Source organism: Mizuhopecten yessoensis, unplaced genomic scaffold (genome assembly GCF_002113885.1).
Source record: "Mizuhopecten yessoensis strain PY_sf001 unplaced genomic scaffold, ASM211388v2 scaffold5145, whole genome shotgun sequence".
Classification (NCBI taxonomy): domain Eukaryota; kingdom Metazoa; phylum Mollusca; class Bivalvia; order Pectinida; family Pectinidae; genus Mizuhopecten; species Mizuhopecten yessoensis.
Window position 1 is genome coordinate 26464 of NW_018405902.1, and position 19385 is coordinate 45848.

The 19385-nt window shown below is 36.8% G+C and overlaps 1 protein-coding gene across 1 annotated transcript in view; it reads left to right on the plus strand.

Moving 5' to 3' along the window:
• Positions 1–19385, plus strand: part of LOC110450296 — a gene marked incomplete at its 5' end in the record, with an annotated part of 55554 nt that overhangs the window by 26458 nt on the left and 9711 nt on the right. The window contains 24 exons of the mRNA XM_021497752.1: positions 550–747; positions 1224–1469; positions 1627–1741; positions 2052–2144; positions 2380–2546; positions 2839–3000; positions 3691–3810; positions 4449–4574; positions 5176–5298; positions 6399–6515; positions 6630–6881; positions 7466–7591; positions 9106–9231; positions 9612–9737; positions 10998–11120; positions 11313–11567; positions 12069–12179; positions 13223–13348; positions 14004–14123; positions 14796–14912; positions 15414–15674; positions 16064–16321; positions 18004–18126; positions 18565–18690. Coding sequence (XP_021353427.1) covers positions 550–747; positions 1224–1469; positions 1627–1741; positions 2052–2144; positions 2380–2546; positions 2839–3000; positions 3691–3810; positions 4449–4574; positions 5176–5298; positions 6399–6515; positions 6630–6881; positions 7466–7591; positions 9106–9231; positions 9612–9737; positions 10998–11120; positions 11313–11567; positions 12069–12179; positions 13223–13348; positions 14004–14123; positions 14796–14912; positions 15414–15674; positions 16064–16321; positions 18004–18126; positions 18565–18690 — 3717 coding nt within the window. The remainder of the gene's footprint in view (positions 1–549; positions 748–1223; positions 1470–1626; positions 1742–2051; positions 2145–2379; positions 2547–2838; positions 3001–3690; positions 3811–4448; positions 4575–5175; positions 5299–6398; positions 6516–6629; positions 6882–7465; positions 7592–9105; positions 9232–9611; positions 9738–10997; positions 11121–11312; positions 11568–12068; positions 12180–13222; positions 13349–14003; positions 14124–14795; positions 14913–15413; positions 15675–16063; positions 16322–18003; positions 18127–18564; positions 18691–19385) is intronic.

Consider the following 19385-nt stretch of genomic DNA (forward strand, 5'->3'; position numbering starts at 1 on the left):
ATACAGCTTACCGCGAGTCGTCCATTTTGTCATGACATATTACAGGAGCGAAGAGAAGATTTGTATCGATACGAGATATTTGGCTTAGGCATTGCACAAAATTTACACCATACAGTCCGTGTATTACGAAGGGGTGGGGGTGATGATCTGCAATGTGTTTAGTTTACAATATTTTCATAATATTTAAGAATACGCATACACCTGGAACTGTTGGCTGTTTGGTTACTTTAATGAATATCTCCACTCGTATACTTTACGATGATCAAAGGCCTGCAGGAACCCTAGTCTGCGCCATTGTCTGGTCATTTAAAAACAAAGACTTTCTACCAATTACTCAAGACAGTGACTTGTATTTCATGACATATAAATGGGAAATTATAACAATACACACCGTTCATCTTGCAAACGTTTTTTTTTTTCAAAAGTGTTACGAAATTATCAATCTTATAAGCCAAAATACATTACCTTTATTGAAATAGTCTTTTAACGTCTACATAGGACAGTTGCAGATTACTCTTAACACATTAATGTATTTACTGTTTCCGTTAGGTATCTCAATTCGTATCCAAGTTGGTGCCCGGATGTTGGCTATATCGCCGTCCTTACCTGACAACCTAAGAGGTTCTGTGACCGGGTTACTTGGAAACTTCAACGGTAACCCCGACGACGACTTCGTCTTTCCAAACGGGACAGTTCTCCCCAACGTCAATATGACGGACAAGGAGATTTTCGACTACGCTCAAACATGTAAGTGTTTTGTCGTATAGTTACATAAGGGTTGTGAATTACTAATAACATATCTCAGTTTTAGAGCAAATGATTTACATAATTGGTTTTAATGAGTCGTTGTTTTAATCAGTTTTAAGAGCTATAACATTCTTTTCATAGTTTTCCATTTTGCAAAATGGTATCATGGTAGGTTGCACTGCTGTACTCCTTGCATACAGAATGATATCAATGCAGTTTCAGAGCGACGTTTATCAATTACTTGACCGGTACAAACAAGTCTGGTTTCCCCAATGCCCTATGGTGGGAACATGAAAGAAAGTCCTCTGTTCTGTCCCAATCGTTAATTGCCTCATGCATTTATGCGTATGGTCTCCTGTGTATGTCTGTACCTCGTAGTCTGTGTATCCTTTGTGATAATAGACATGGATGTCTGAGTTCAACTCGTTCTTAGTTAAAACAAATAACTAATTGTGTTCTCTTTTCACGCAATGAAGGGGCTGTGAATGAGACTGCATCCTGTTTCGACTATTTTGGAAAGACATTTTCTACGTTCAACGATCCGACATTCGTCCCAGCTTTCCTAACAGACTTCAATTCCAACCAGTTACAAGAGGCGCAAACGGTTTGTGGCAAACACCAAGGAGCATGTGTCTATGACTATCTGGTCACGAATGACGTAAAGGTGGCCATGGCAACGGATACAATCGAAACCCAGGCTGCCATAAGCCGAAATATCTTGGGTGAGTGTCATATGGCGTCATTGAAGCTATGATATACATGTACTTCGTTATGTTGCATGTGACATCAGCGAACATTGTGTCCCAATTGTCAGGTGCCTATGTATTATACCACCGGAGCTCATGGCAATGCTAAATACAAGTTTGTTTTACCTTACAGTAAATACAGCACCAGAAGTTAGTGGCACCACATTATTAAAAGCAGAAGTCGGCAAAGAATCAAGCTTCACATTGACAGCGACTGATGCGGATCAGGCCAACATTCCGTCTTATGTGTAAGTCGTTAGAGAGAAATCGAGTGCAATGCATTTTTCCCGACGTTGTTTCCGGTTTTCTAATTCGTTAGCAAGTTTTGGAAATCTTAACTCGTTATCATACTTTAATAAACCAACGGAACACCATATAAGTGTTATATAAACATTTAAATAACACTGTTTCAATGACTGACAGTGGTATCCTACAGGACACGTTGTACCTTTAGATATATGAACACCATGTCACATGACCAACAAGTACTTCCGTACATATCTTTTAACAATGATCAGATTGATGCATTGAGATACATTGTTTTTTCTTTGCTTACAGTATCATCAATCAACCTATCTCCAACTTTAGTCTTGACGAGAAGACCGGACTTGTTAGCTGGACCCCTTCAAATAATGACTTAGCAGCGATAAGGTATGAATTGTTGAAGTAACCTGATTGTACTCACTCTCATCAACGTCAAAAGCTCCAGAATAAAGCATTCAGTCAACATATGTTCCTTATCTCAAATATCTGTTCAAGTAGACATAAAATTCACATCGAGATTAACCACGCGCTGTCTAGAGTAATAGTTGTCCGAATCTTTTGTGACTTAATCCTTATAAACTCGATCATCTTAAAATTGATTGACCGTACTTTTGTTTTTCAGTTTGACCGCTGTAGATAACTACAATGTGTCTGCCCCTCCTCTCGTGGTACAGATCATCCTATGTTCTGGCTGTAGTGGGCGTGGCACATGTGATTACAACAATACAATCCCATCTACGGACGAGAACTTCAAGCACGCTGTCTGCGTGTGTGACATCGGCTATGAAGGTATTGAATTGCCGATGGTTCTTTAACCAATACAAGAGGTCACAGTGACTGTAACCCCAATCCCAATGCATTCAACGTGCTATGAATGCAATAGCACTTTGGTAGATTCATACAAAAGACAAATGGAATAGAAATAAGTATCATACTATGAACATTAGTTTTGTTTGTCATAATCTTTTAGCTGACATGAAATGCCAATCTAAACATTTAACAATTACATGCATTGTAATCGTTCTTTGTCTATCAAAATATCATAATTTAATATCTTTTATACGTACACGTATTGTATTAGGCACGGACTGTGATGTGGAGACGGACGGGTGTGTCGGTAGCCCTTGCTCTGTCAAAAGGAATTGTACAGACCTAACTCCGACCGAGGAGGTTATGTATGGAGCATCATTTATCTGTTCCGATTGCCCTGCTGGTTTTGAAGTGGTAGGAAGCATATGCAAAGGTAATGGACATCGCCGAAGTAGGATTGATCATTCAATGAATGTGTATGTTTTCTGGGGATTAACACCCTTGCAACAGTAAAGGTCATATAAGACGGGTGCCTAGAGGGACACATCCGAACTGGTATGGAAGGGGAAAACACAGTATATTAATCATAACAAATACAATGAGGCAGCAGATCAATTTCAATTTGGGGTTTTCTTCAAATTTTCCCCCTAAGAAGACTACACAGAACAAAACTATCGATTATCCATAGGCCCCATCTTAGTCACGTCTTACGTTAAGATGCATAGGAATACAACAGGCCTGTTATATGCGGCCATACAAATATGTATGTTTCAGGTAACGTGCCTGAAAAGAAAGGATAGGTCGGTCGGGATTTTTTTTTATTTATTTATTTATTTATTTTATGAGTGGCTAATTTAAGAAATTGCAAAAGTCACCAAAAATGTTTTTAGGTATTTGCAACAATAATATGGGATTTAAATCTTGCTTTGATGGAGCCGTATCTAGCACAGATATTCATTTCAGTAGTCTATGCTTGTTTTCATTTCATTGATGCTGAAATACCAAATTAGATATCAACAGAGTGTTGAAGAAGATTATCATATGCCTTATGCATGTTGCCAATCTATTGTCATATCTTCATCAATATCCAGATATTCATGGAACGAAATTCTTTGTTTTTCAGACGTTAACGAGTGCCTGAACAGCAGTATCAATACATGCAGCCAAAAATGTATAAACACGGAAGGAAGTTTCATGTGTAGCTGTCTCGAGGGCTTCCTAGACATCGAAGGCGTCTGTATGGGTACGTACATCATGTATTGTTTAGCGGGTGGAGGTTGTACATGACACTTATTGGGAAGCGTGACGGGACCATGTTCTCGTCCACATAACATTAAAAAAAAACCTGTACCCTATCATCCGGGCCAACAAGAGCGATTGATATAAACTGATAAAACGTTTCACAATTGCTATATATTTATAATCTAAAAATATATATATATTATTCTAATTTTGATACTTTTTATAATTATTCATGCTGTCACAATTTTCTAAAATTTGCTGTTCCGGGAATTAAGCAAATAATCACTCAAACAGAAACACGAGCGTTCATATGGCCACATATTTGATTATTTTTTTCCAATTTGAACGACTGAACAAATGGCCTCTGCGTTATTCAACAATTAGATAGACATTCGAACATTTTTTTTTTTTTTAAACCAATTACCGCCAAAACAATTACACGTGAAAATATTCCGTTGTTAATTTAGTTATTTATTTATTTTTGTTTATTTATTTTAAAATTACAAACTAAACTTCAGTTGTACGTACAGGTAGCTTGTTAGGCTTATGCGGCATTCACCATTCTGGCCTGTTTGTCATTTCAATACATAATCGAGGTTTCATTTCAACTATCTCTATCAATGCGTGTTTGTACTGCAGATATTGACGAATGCGTCGAGGACACGGACGGGTGCGTACAGGAATGTGTAAACAACGACGGCAGTTTCACTTGTACCTGTTTCTTCGGCTATCTTATACAATCGGACGGCAAGACCTGTGTCAAAGGTAGATATCTATAGTAAACAATTCACTGTAAATAACACTACACATCATTAAGCGTTGAACTGCTTCAAATTGGCATTTATAGCCGAAATAATAACCAAATGTCAAGTGAAAAAATATATTGGTATCTAACAAAATGGTTCTTTTGAGATGTTGAACCCATCTTCCATACCCACATGAAATACCTATTTGATAGGATTAGGCTACATTCTGAGCTGGATACTATGCTTTTTCCTTATTCATTTGTTTGATCAGTCCATTCGTTTGCGTATCACTGACAAAAACTGTAACTACGCACTCGCCTCTACATTTGTATCTTAGCTTTTCTAAATCAATATTTGAAAAGAAAACAATTCATTAATTTCTAGTCTAGACTGGGACTCGAACCAAGGACATGAGATTATTATACCGGCGCTCTAACCACCTGAACTTAATAGTCAACGGAAGTATATTGTGATATATATATATAGATATATATATATAACGAGTTACTGATGTGCGAACACTATACTTCTGTGGGACAGGGATACTTAAATATAATGTACTTTTATTCCATTGTATTATTTGCCCATTATGTAACCCTCCATGCATTTCTACTTCACAGATGTTGATGTTTGCGAAACGCTCAACTGTTCGTATGCCTGCTCCAATAATACTGATAACGGAAATTTCGAATGCGCATGTCCAGGAGGTTACGAGGTTGATGCATCTGGGGGAAACTGTGTTGGTAAGAACCTGTTGGATACCAAGTTACTCTTTGTATGAACACGTTTTAGCTGGTAATATTTTCCAAAATCGCTATTCGCAAGTGACAGTTTGGCATTAGTAACGATACTGTTAAAATGGAAATTCTCGCGTAATGTTCGCTTCGTGGAAATGTTTGCGTTATTACTTTTCAAACTTATTGCGATTTGGAAATGTTCGCGTTGGCAATGGTTCGATGATATAGTCTATATATCATATCCATTATCTATATAATATATCAATAAATATTTACGAGTGGATATTTTCCCGCTTTTGTTTTCCTGCTATTTACCAAACACGAATAAAGCGAAGATTTACAGATCGCGAAAAATTCCTCTGTTACAGTATGTGCTCAATATGGCAGAACCCTCATTAACAAATTGGTTAACAGCCATAATTCTATACAAACATTTATAATGTGTGCGTCGCGTCGGTGATTGTACACGAGAACTCCTATTTAACGTTAACAGCTCTATATTTCCCCTTTATTCTCTCTCATTTTTCTCTGGAGTTACCCAGGGCACCCATGACTAGCCTTTTGTCAGAATAGGGGCGCCTGCTGAATAATAATATATTGTCGCAGATGTGACAGCGTCATTGTGGAAGTTCTTTAAATTGGCATCTGAGTAGTAACATATCGTGGTAACATCGTCATGCGACCTTTAATTTTGCAAAGATGCGATTTCGTAATCAATCACTTTTTCACCCCCATTAGTTATTATAATCTTTTCTCATTTATTTTGCGATAAAAAGGCAATCCCAAGAACAGGCTACTGTTTTTTTTTACCTCAGTCAAAATATTTTGAAAAAAAAGACCACTTAAAAGTTTTCTTTTTCAACTAAGCAAACCAACCTGCTTGTAAGAAATTAATTATGAAATCTATCCATCAATGTAAATGACCTTTTGAACATTTCAAATTAACGCCTTTGAAAAAAAAAAAAGTACTATCATGAATATGTAGACAAATGCAATGAGAAGATCAAAGACAGGGACCAAAGCCGATCTTTGAAATAAGCCCTGAGAGGGTTATGGATTATATTTTATATTTAAAGATTTTATTGCTGGACATTTCTTTTATTCAGACATCAACGAATGTGAGAGGAACATTTGTCAACAGGAGTGTACGAACACCGTTGGGAGTTACGAGTGTTCGTGCTTGGCAGGATATTACCTGGACCAGGATAAAACGTCTTGTAAAGGTAAGACACTGGTAATGATGGATGGAAATAGAAAATATTGAAAAGAAATATTTCTGTCACATCAATATAATTTTCTCTGTAGTTTAAATGACCGTATTTGTCTTTTTAATTCAGCATGTGAATACCCCTACTGGGGCCCTAATTGTGCCAATACCTGCACATGTGGAGAGGGGGCGTCAGAATGCAATGTCGCTTTAGGATGCCTGTGTAAGTCGGGATGGACCGGAAGTGAGTGCAAAGCAGATATCAATGAGTGTGAAATCAACCCTCTCATCTGCGGGGCGGACAAACGCTGCGAGAACATCAACGGGTTCTACAGGTGTAATTGTTTCCCCGGATATGAGAGCATCAACAACACCTGTGTCAGTAAGTAAATCAACAGTTATTGTAGATAACGCACTGTTATGTTTCTTAATAGTATCTTATTTGTTGTCATGGAAGTCAAGTATTTATCTAGTTGTGGTCTTCAAGTGGATCAATTCCCCGATCGGACGCGAAAAGGTATGGGGTCACCTGCCCGAACTTCTGGGTTCTTCTCCGGTTTCCTCCCACAATAAGAAGCCCACACGCTAACATCCGGGCCAACAAGAGTGATTAATATAAGCTGTAAAAACTTGTCTAGTAATTGTTGTAAAATATGTTTTTAAAAGTTTGTATTTATTTATTCTGCTAACCGCTATTATAAGCTAAATACGATTTTGATAGATACAGTTATATTGGTTATATTGGTGGATAACAAGTCTCTAGTTTTTTGCAACACGAGCGATTTCTAAAGAAAAGGCAAAAGGTCAGGTCAGCGGGACAACATAAAAATACTTCTAACAATCACCGTATGATAGTTAGTCTCTATACCAACAAGAATTTTGCATCTCTTATATTAGTAACAAAGAAACATTGCACGTTTAAACTGTTACCTAGGTATTGTGTAATGTGTCGTATTCTATTTACAGATATAAATGAATGTTTGTTGGCGACACTGCCATGTACAAATAACGCTGAGTGTGAGGATAACGATGGGGGATTTACGTGTCAGTGTCCTACAGGCTACATACAGGATGGACCCTTCACGTGCGCTAGTAAGTAATGTACATGCGATATACACGCGTCAGTGTTCCACTGGTTGCATAAAGGATGGACTCTTCACGTGCGCTAGTAAATAATGTACATGTAATATACACGTGTCAATTTTCAACTGGCTACATACAGAATGGACCCTTCACGTGCGCTAGTAAGTAATGTACATGTGATATACACGTGTCAATGTTCAACTGGCTACATACAGAATAGACCCTTCACGTGCGCTAGTAAGTAATGTACATGTGATAGATACATGTGATATACACGTGTCAGTGTCCTAAAGGCTACATACAATATGGACCTTTCACGTGCGCTAGTAAGTAATGTACATGTGATATACACGTGTCAGTGTTCCACTGGCTACATACATGGTGTACCCTACACGTGCACAAATAAGTAATGTACATATGATATTCACATGTCAGTGTTTCACTGGCTACATACATGGTGTACCCTACACGTGCACAAATAAGTAATGTACATGTGATATACACGTGTCAGTGTTCCACTGGCTACATACATGGTGTACCCTACGCGTGCACAAATAAGTAATGTACATATGATATTCACATGTCAGTGTTTTACTGGCTACATACATGGTGTACCCTACACGTGCACAAATAAGTAATGTACATGTGATATACACGTGTCAGTGTTCCACTGGCTACATACAGGATGTACGATTCACGTGCACAAGTAAATGAAATATATGTCATAGAGCTGTAATTGTCCTACAGGCTATATACTAAATGAGCTCAACACTTGTGCAATTAAGAAAACCACATATAGCAAAAACGTAGCGACTGTAAGTAGTATGCATTTGGCATACACGTGTCAGTGTTATACAGGATACATGATATGGGACCAACACGCTTCCAAGTAAGTAATGCACGTGTTTGATCCATGTGCCAGTGTCCTTCAGGATCAATCAAGTATTGGCCAAACACGTGAATACAATAACACATCGATTGATCACAATAATCCATCTCCTTAGAAAAAGCATCGATGGCAAGATGAAAATATGATTGTATGTGTCAAATATGTTTGGCATGACATGTTTCAATTGATTCATTTAATAGTAAGATAAATGGCGTGAACATTCTATCATTGATATTTGCATTAGAGTCTATAAGATAAGTTGAGTTATTGAATTTATTACATTTTTATTTATAAGTTTAACAAGCAATTATTTGATACACATTTTTGCTTAGCGAATGGCAATGCTGTCACATTTGTCATAAAATTGGCTGCAATGGTCACCTGTTGTCAGTATTACATGGTTTATCAGGGTTTTGTTTTCCCAAAGTGAAATATCTGCAGATATCATTCCATGAAAAAATGTCAATGTTTACAAATAAAAATTACCAAGAGGCACTATAGTTAACCGGAACATTTTTTAGGTAGAGATTACAATTGAATGATCACTTGCTGGTTTAGTTGTGTGGGTCCTTTATTACCATTGTTATATTAAATGGGCAATTTTATATCCTACACGCTTTTATTTGTCATCCAGACGTTGACGAATGTGTAAAAGGCACACACAGCTGTAGCCAGATCTGTGTGGATGTAGACGGGAGCTATAACTGCTTCTGTGAGGATGGCTTCCAGCTAGCGTCTGATAGGAAGACATGTGTCAAAGGTAAACATCTTTATAATATTAAGTGAATACTGTTTAAGCCATTCCCCGATGATATTGATATCCTTTCTCACGAGAAACAAAATATGTCCCGTATAATCCGATTTCCTGTTTAATCTGACCAAAAGTTTTCATGAAATGTGTCATGTTTAGGAAGAATATATATCATTAATAAAAAATGCGTTAAGTAGGAATGGATATGATACCTTCTGAAATAAAACCCATATAAATTTCATTCCAGTTATGATAAATCGTCCTTTTTTCATCATATTGATAAATTGCAGGAAAGTATACATCTTAGTTATATGTTTTTAATCGTTAATTAATTCTATAAACTGCATCAAATCACAATTATCACAACTTTTCAACTACGTACTTTGCAGTGTCCGACCCGTGTGTCGTATTCACTGGACTTTCCTGTAGCTACGCCTGTCGTGTGAGCGGGGGAAACCCACAGTGTTATTGTCCAAGCGGCTACCAACTGACCGCTGATCAGCAGACATGTGAAGGTATGGGGGTTGATTTACCTGTAATACCTCATAAGGTTGAGGCAATACCTTTAGTAAGAAAAATGTCACGATTTATTATATAAAAATAAATGTTTATTTAAAGTAATAAACAGCCGGCTTCGACTTACTGATCCATAAAACCAGTACGATACACAACAGTGAAAAACATTTATTTAAATAAAATAAAGCATACGATGTTCATGGTGATCATCATGGTCAACAATCAAGGGAAGAACAACAAAAAGTGAGAAAATACAATCAAATAATAATATAATAATATACAACATTTGATATAGCGCCCTATCTAGCTAACATAAGCCAATACAATTAGGATATACAATTTTTGAGGAATTCGCAGAAAGCTGCCTTATCAGGCGCTAACTACTAGTCATGTGCCACCTGGCTAATATCTCCCTATGTGTGTATGCCTGTGTGTGTGTGGTGGAGTTGTATATTCTAGATCTGTTACTCTCATATTGTATTGCTGTAAATAATACACTATATTTGATTGATTCAATTCGAAAACAAAACCTTTCTGTGAGGTAACAAGTAATTATGTTATTTGTAAGTGTTGATAAGTTGATTTTATGCATACACATGTACTGACACAAACAAGCATACGTCACATGCATTGCAGTGGCATAGATAATCACGTTGCCAACACTTACTGATGTAAAGAAATAGAACTGTCGGATGATTGTTTCATAGTCTAACATTCACCATACCTTTCTATAGTAATTCTGTACTCGTCGCATTAACGATCAGTTTTAACAGGTAAGCGAAATTATGACGTAGGTTCGATATGCAACAGAAAATTATATACTGTAATCAGTGCAATCATAATTTAGCGCAGTATTTCAAACACAAAAGAGCAAAATAAATGCTATCACTAAATATTACAAATTCTGGAATGCACCTATCATTTGTAAGATGCTGTGAATATGTTAATAGTAGGTATTTTAGTGTAGCTGTACAGAGGGTATCCAAAGCAAGATGACTGTTATTTATTCCAAATAGAATGAATTCATTTGAGGAATGCTCTTTTCACTGCAACTTGTGCATTATTCTTGGGGATAAACTTAAAGTAAGTAAGATACGTTATACACATATAATAAAAAGTATTTTTTTCTTTTAACCGAATGCATGCTATGACTTCACATGTGATGCAAGACGTGATGTCATGATTATTGTGACATCATGATACGTCATATTATAGAACTATGGAACATGTATTAGATCATTCTTATATTTAATATACAGATGTGAATGAGTGTACCGCAGAAACGGACTTGTGTACCCAAGACTGCTCCAACAACTTCGGAGGATACACGTGCTCATGCGCGGTCGGATACCGCCTCGAAAATGATGGTCGCACATGTGCAGGTAAATTAGTTAACCTTTCTGGACTGTGTTTTGTAGAAGAAATATATTTGTTGATTTTTGATACTTTATCAAAAAGAAAGCAATCCATTTAAGTACTGTTTATTTAAAATACCTTAATGGTAAAATAAAGTGTAGAAAAAGAAATACTGGTGGCTTGTTATTGAATTCTATAGAAAGAGTCCTCTGTTATAGCTTGTGATGCTGACCATTGGGGACAAGGATGTGGCAATTTATGTAACTGTGGGTCTGTCGGCACCGATCGCTGTGATAATGTGATTGGTTGTGTGTGTAAGGACGGTTGGACAGGACCTCAGTGTACGGACGACGTCAATGAGTGTTCGATTCAAGATCTGTGTCAAGGGATCAACGAAGAATGTCTCAACACGCCAGGGACATACGAGTGCCGTTGTGCCACCGGATACGCAAATACAACGGGCACTTGTCAAGGTAGGTTACTCTAGGAAGTCCCAACAAAATTGTCGAATGACTGCAAGGCTATCACATAATTAAGTGAATACATTGATATAGTGCATTGATGTATCATAGTCGAGGTTACGGGGTTAATAAGGAAATAAATTATTTTGCCAGATGAAATCACTGATTATTACACTAGTCTATCAATTGCAATGCAATGAAAATGAGTATAGTTTGTGCCTTTTGTTGATGTGATATTCATCGTGAAACTCATTCCTAAGTTTGAATGTAAACCTTACATTGAATTCAATTTAAACGGAAATTAATATATATTCAATGTAATGTATTTGAAAATGATATTGAAAATAATTCTTTCATATTTTTTTGAAATTGTGGCAAAACTATCGCAGTATGTAAGTGCAAGATTATTGTATCTATAAAACAACCATTGAGTATTTTAGAACAGTAAATAGGTGTTTAAAATAATGAAGAATTAAAGAAAGAAATTACATAAAATACTTTTGTATTTTCCAGATATCAACGAGTGTAACACGACTAATATCTGTACCCAGGACTGTACTAATACGGTGGGAAGCTACACCTGTTCTTGCTATAGTGGGTTCGAGGGTTCAGACACATGTACAGGTATGTTAAACACCATATCTCATTAACTGTCTCAACATGTATTGACTACTTGTGTTTAATACAGCTCATGATAAACCCAATATATTCCAAAAGAGGAAAAATTTATGGCGTCCTTCTTTTGACGTGTGTTTACAGTAATTCATCTATGTAAGTTGGTAAAGGATGCTGATGTACTTAATCGCATCATGGTTAATTGATGTAGCCATGTTTTCTGATGTTTTTGGTATTGATCTAAAAATTAAAAATTCTTTATGTTTTTTTGGCTGGACATTCAAGCAGAGTTTTGGGATATACCCGAAACTGTTGCTACATTAACAATTCCATTACGTGTAAAATGGACATGAAGAATATTTGGGATTGATCCTTTAAAATGGTTGTACTGAAATGACATTGCAATCACCAGAAATCTTTTCGTGATCAATTCCGAAAATTTGTATTACCAGAAAACTTTTCGGAATCAGTCCCAAAATCTGCATTTACTTAATAATGCAGTAAATCAACTAGTCTTACCACTTTATAATAATGTGTTATATATACAGGTCTGCACATATTCACTCGGCTAATTATTTCTATCTCTAACTAAACCATCCTGTGAAAGGAAACTCTAATTACATGATACTTTCATAGATATTGAAACAGAAAAAAGCGATAAGCATCTTAAGGCATCCAAAATGACTCGCACCAAACAGTCCCATTTGCACATTCACTTTCTTTAAAGCTGAAATTGAAATCGACTGCATGTGACATTACACGGATTTAATTTTAAATGAAAACTGGATAGCAATTGATCCCCGTACCTAGTTATAGCATAATAAACTAGTCTTCTGCTACAAATTTGTGAAACGTCGATGTTAACGTAATATATGTTTGCATAAATCTCAACTCGTGATGATTTGCAGTGAGTTTCCATATTTTGGTGTGGGTATAAATATAAATGCAGGCTAATGGACTATAACAATGAACCATACAAAATCTATCGATCTTTATGATTGAGCTTATTGACATTGTTTTATAACTTTTTTATCAACCACTGTGATTTACAGACATCGATGAGTGCAAACTTCATCAGCACGGATGTGACCATTTCTGTTTCAACTCGGTCGGCAGTTACAGGTGTGATTGTCGGGACGGATACGAACTCGAACTCATCAACCGTAAAAAATGCATAGGTAGGCGTTTCTTTGTTTTAATGCATTGCATATGTAAGATGGGTTTTATCAATGTATGCTTCAACTTTTCCGGTAGTTTTATGTCTTTTAAACATTTTAAACAAAACCTAAAATCAATTCAAAAGCACATTTGTGATCAAAATTAATTATTTCATTGGAATTGGGAATAACAGTACATTTACAAGTCGTCGATGCTCCGATTCAAGTTCACACATTCTAGCTAATTGCTGTAACTGCTGTCAGGGATAAATTATTTTATCATTTGATTGTGAAGGATATCCATTATTTTTAGCTGTAAACAGTTCATAGGAAACTTCCATATTAAAGTTTACTACAATTGTATTATTTAAAAAATCTGATTAATTAAAGTCTTTTATCTATTGTTTTGTTCATGATTTAATACATAAACACCTTCGCCAAACATCACTTAAAATGAAAAAAACAGTAAACACGTATTTCATTATTTTAGTGTGACATGACTGAAAGTTTATTCTTGGTCCCTTATTACTTATAGTGTATGTTACGTTAGCTAATCTATTGATTTGATAAAGATGGTATTGTATACATTTTAAAATAAAATGTTGCCATGTGATTTTAGAGAATCTGTTATGACATGAATTTCTTTCATATTGTTTTCTGTCTTTGTTGATTTTAGTGAAAACCTCGTGTAATAATGCGACCTGTAGTCAGGCATGCGCAGTAGACAGCAATGGGAAGGAATCTTGTGTATGTGAACCAGGATATTTACTGGCAGACGACAAAGTGACATGTAACAGTAAGTAAAAAGCTAACGGGCAACTTTCAAACCTCTCTATGTGGTTTATTGAGTATATAGAGCGGATGTAAGTGTTAGTGTGTCCAGTATTCCGTCTTTGCGTATTCCAGAGTTATCTTCTCTTGTGAGCAGGTATTGATTGTTACGTCATTGGTTTGTGTGAGAAAATTACGTCGTTTTCTCAAAAATTGATGACGTTACTCTCACAAACCAATGACGTAACAATCAATCCCTGCTCACAAGAGCAGATAACTCTGCAATACGAAAAGACGGTATTGCTTTGATAGGCATACAGGCTTACTCACAAGAGTAGGAAGCAGTTTGTTGTACTGTTGGAAGTATGATATGTTTGATACTAGAAGTGTTTTTTAATGTAATGCTAAAACTATGTCCGAATGTCATGAACAACGAGACATGCAACATGGCATGCATATATATAATAGCCCGTTTAAAACGGGATATTAGCACTTCCGTAAGTGCATAGGAATCAATACATTAATGAATACTTATGGATATGTTGAGTGGTTGAAATATTTACTTCGAAATGAAAAGAATATCTAGTAAATTAGAACTTTTCATTTTCTAGACATGCGATGTAGTAGGAAAACTTTGTCAATGACAATCAAATGTATGGTAGGGAGTAATGCAATGACATTCCGTTTACCTTACCAGACATAGATGAATGCGCCGATAATCCTTGTTCTCATAATTGTACCGATTTGACACCGGGATTCCAATGTTCCTGTCCCTCTGGATATCGTCTAGGGTCCAACGGCGCCACGTGCACAGGTAGGTTTGTTCCTGTGTTACTACAGCTACATCTTACCTGTAATTTCGATTGTTTGTTTCTACAATCACCTAAAACCTGTGGTACTGCTATTGACTACATGGCAGATTCAATGAGGAGCTTCTTCGAAAATAATCAGTTCGAAACATGTCATATATATTTTCAATATACAACTGCGTGGCTTTGATACATACCGATGCATACAGTTCTAAGCCGTTTACGAAATAGCAAGTGCTTTATTTGCTGTTGAAACTATATAATAATATTGACATACTTGATTCCTGGCTTTCGTGTTGTAAATGACATATGACAATGTTTGATACCTTCGATAATCAGATTATCTTATATTTATAAACTATACTTCATATTTTATTTACTGTACATTAATATACCTTTACAACAGTATTCTTTTCATAAAATGCCTACTTTTATTTTATTTCCACCTTTGTAAGCATCTTGTCGAAATGTGAATGAAAATTGGTTTATGTAATGTTGATTTCCAGAATGTGACCTTGGGCTTTATGGAATGAATTGTAGCCAGGTTTGTGCATGCGACATCCAAAATACGGTGTCGTGTGACAAAATGAACGGAGAATGCACGTGTAAGAGTGGATGGAATGGAACTATCTGCGCGGACAATATTGACGAGTGTAGTCTCGGTCTCAGCAACTGTCCCTCTCTGACGAACTGCCAGGACACTGATGGCTCCTTTGTGTGTAATTGTATCAGAGGACACACTATATCTAACAGCGGAGTGTGTGTGGGTAAGTTATGTGTTCGTTTGTTCATTATATACGTAGTGTTTGCTGTCCATTATATAGTATCAATGCTTGTTTGATGTTTGCAGCTCGATCCTTGTAAATTGGATGTAAAAATGCAATAAAGTTGATTGATTGATTGATTGATTATAATACATATGCATAATTCATTTACATTTATTCTTAATATTGCAATCTAGAGAAAACCTTATTTAAGAGAGAAAACTTTTTTGTTATATTCAAAGAGTCCTTGCTTGTCAAGCTACCCCTTTTAAGTTTCTGTGTTTAACAAATCCTACTCTAAAAATGACATAGTTTTTTGTTATCTCTCCAGTTAAAATATTTAATGTTAATGTCAGAAATTCTGAGATAAAGTTGTGTTCTTCATATTTTAGAATGTCCAAATGGGCGATACGGTAGCCATTGTGACAGCATATGCACGTGTAACTTTAACCACACGGACACGTGTGAAAAGGTCAATGGCACGTGTCACTGTATGACCGGATGGACAGGTACTAACTGTAATACAAACATTAACGAATGTGACGTACCAACGATATGTGGACCGCACGCAAACTGCAGAGACACCGGCGGGTCTTACGAGTGTGACTGTGTCCAGGGATACGCTAAAGCCGACAATGGTTCCTGTATAGGTATGTTTCGTCCGACTTCTATATCTTATTAACAACAGTTTCAGCACTTTTTATCTTAATTTTAAAGTATTTCCATTGGTAACTGTTACATTATTTCCCTTCGGTAAAACTTATTAATCTTCCATGCAATTGTACTTATATGTTGATACGAGTTATTTGTCTCATTTACATTATTGAAGTGTTTTACGTTTAGTCTAATTTATTTTACTTACAATTTGTACCTATCACAATATTTCATTTTAAGGCGGATTAGACGATCTAAGAGTACCTGTATTTTGCCTGGTTTGTTTATATTACGGAGCATAGTATGCATAGACTTTCCTTTGTTACTTGTTAGCTCACCTGGTCCGAAAGACCAAGGTGAGCTTATGCCATACCGTGGCGTCCGTCGTCCGTCCGTCAACAATTGCTTTAAACGACTTCTTCTTCTTAACCACTGATTGGAATTTAACTAAATTTGACTGGAAGCATCCCTAGGTGGTTGTGATTCAAAATTGTAAAAACGGTTGGGCTGATTCCACGGTGCTGAGGGGTGGGGCCAGAAGGGGGCACTTCTGCTATATTTGTATAAACGACTTCTTCTGTAGAACTATGCACTGGGTATCATTCATAATTGATCAAAAGCATTCTTGGGAGGCAGGGATTCAAAATTGTACAAATGGTGGGACTGACCCCTCGGGCTAAGGAGTGGGGTCAAAAAAAGTTTATTACTTGGTTGAGATCTACACTGCATAACCATATATACAGTTGCTAAGTATAAAAGAAGAATGCACATTTGCTTCCAGGATGACCCTAGGGTCTAGCCCCACCCTTGGAGACATAGTCCCTGGGTCATAACTTTAAAACGGTTGAGATCCCCACTCCAAAATTACGTATACAAATGCTGGACATAAAGAGACAAATGAAGTCATGATATTAGAATAGACCCTGGGGTCTGACTGAACCCCGACGGACCTAGTTTCTTAGTCACAGCTTGGAAACAGTTGAGATCCCCACCCTATAACCATATTATATACAATTGCTGAGTATAAATAGAGGAATGGACATATGCTCCCAGGATGGCCTTGGGGTCTGCCCAACCCTTGGAGACTTACTCCCTGGGTCATAACTTCGAAATGGTTTAGATCCCAACCACAAGACTATATATACAATTGTTTGGCATAAAGAGACGAATGCAGTGATGATATTAGAATTGACTCCAGGGTCTGCCCCACCCTTGCAGACTTAACCCCTGGGTCATAACTTATAAACGGTTGAGATCCACCCCCCAAAACTATGAATACAAATGATGGGCAAAAAGAGACGAATGCAGTCATGATATTAGAATTGATCCTGGGGTCTGGTCACAACCCTAGGGACTTAGTTTATAAGTCACAGCTTGGAAACAGTTGCGATCCCCACCCCATAACCATACATAAAATTGCTGGGCATGAAAAATATAATACAGATATGCTACATATTCCCTTGGATCTCATTTGGAGAATATTTTGCCATAATTGCTTAGATATCCAGGTGAGCGATACAGGCCCTTTGGGCCACTTGTTTATAATCTATAATTGACGTATAATTTACGATTGTCTTATACTATTACTTCTGATAACCTAAGTACAAACTAGAATTCGCTTGAAAATGTTAAAACCTTTAAATAATCTGTCTGCAATTTGAATGTGGCTTTCTTTTAGACATTAATGAATGTCTTGTGGGTGCACACAACTGTAGCCAGTATGCTAATTGTACCAATACCGAAGCCTCTTTTACATGCGCGTGTAATCCTGGATTTGAGGGAGATGGGTATACCTGCACAGGTTTGTATTTTCACTTCGGGTTATACCCCTTTAAAAACAACTTGTTAAGTTTTTAACTATACTTCTTACCATAAAACCAACATTATTTGTTACTGATGATCATCATGTTGAATTAGGAAACATACTTGTTCTAAAGTTATGGTTCTTACTGGTGTTTTTGTATTGTGCGGTCTACTACAATTCTCCAGGACCTCCTCCAAATACCTGTTAATATATTTGACGATAATGCCTACAATGGCAACTCCATCCAAATTATTATATTAGAAAGTCTTGGAAATAAATGTTACTTTTTATAAAATACATCAAATTAGTGTAGATACCAGAACCTTTCTTTTGGCTGGAAGTTGAATTAGTATCTGATGATTGTTTTTTTTATTAAGCAACTGTTTGCGAAGTGGGCTACCACGATATAAATCGATTTGTGTTTACATCAAATAGATATTGATGAATGCGCCAATGGTACAGACATATGCCTGCCAATCGCCAACTGTACCAATACCATAGGATCGTTCTACTGTAAATGCGAAGAAGGCCTTCCAGGAGACGGAATCGTATCTTGCACAGGTAATATATCATAGCTTGTATACTGCAGGGACACTGCTGTTATTGATGTTGTTTGCATCACATTGATTACTGGTAGAGATAATATATGCGTCACAGGGTTTATGTACCTCATAATCGGAGGGTTAATGTACCACATGATTACTGCTGTAGATGTTGTAAGGGTCGTATAGCTAGTGTACCACGTGATTACTGCTGTAGATGTTGTAAGAGTCGTATGGCTAGTGTACCACGTGATTACTGCTGTAGATGGTGTAAGAGTGGTATAGCTAGTGTACCACGTGATTACTGCTGTATATGTTGTAAAAGTCGTATGGCTAGTGTACCGCGTGATTACTGATGTAGATGATGTAAGAGTCGTATGACTAATGTACCACGTGATTACTGCTGTAGATGGTGTAAGGGTCGTATAGCAAGTGTACCACGTGATTACTGACGTAGATGTTGTAAGGGTCGTATAGCTAGTGTACCCCGTGATTACTGCTGTATATGTTGTAAAAGTCGTATGGCTAGTGTACCACGTGATTACTGCTGTAGATGTTGTAAGAGTCGTATGACTAATGTACCACGTGATTACTGCTGTAGATGGTGTAAGGGTCATATAGCTATTGTACCACGTGATTACTGCTGTGTATATTGTAAAAGTCGTATGACTAGTGTACCACGTGATTACTGAAGTAGAGGGTGTAAGAGTCGTA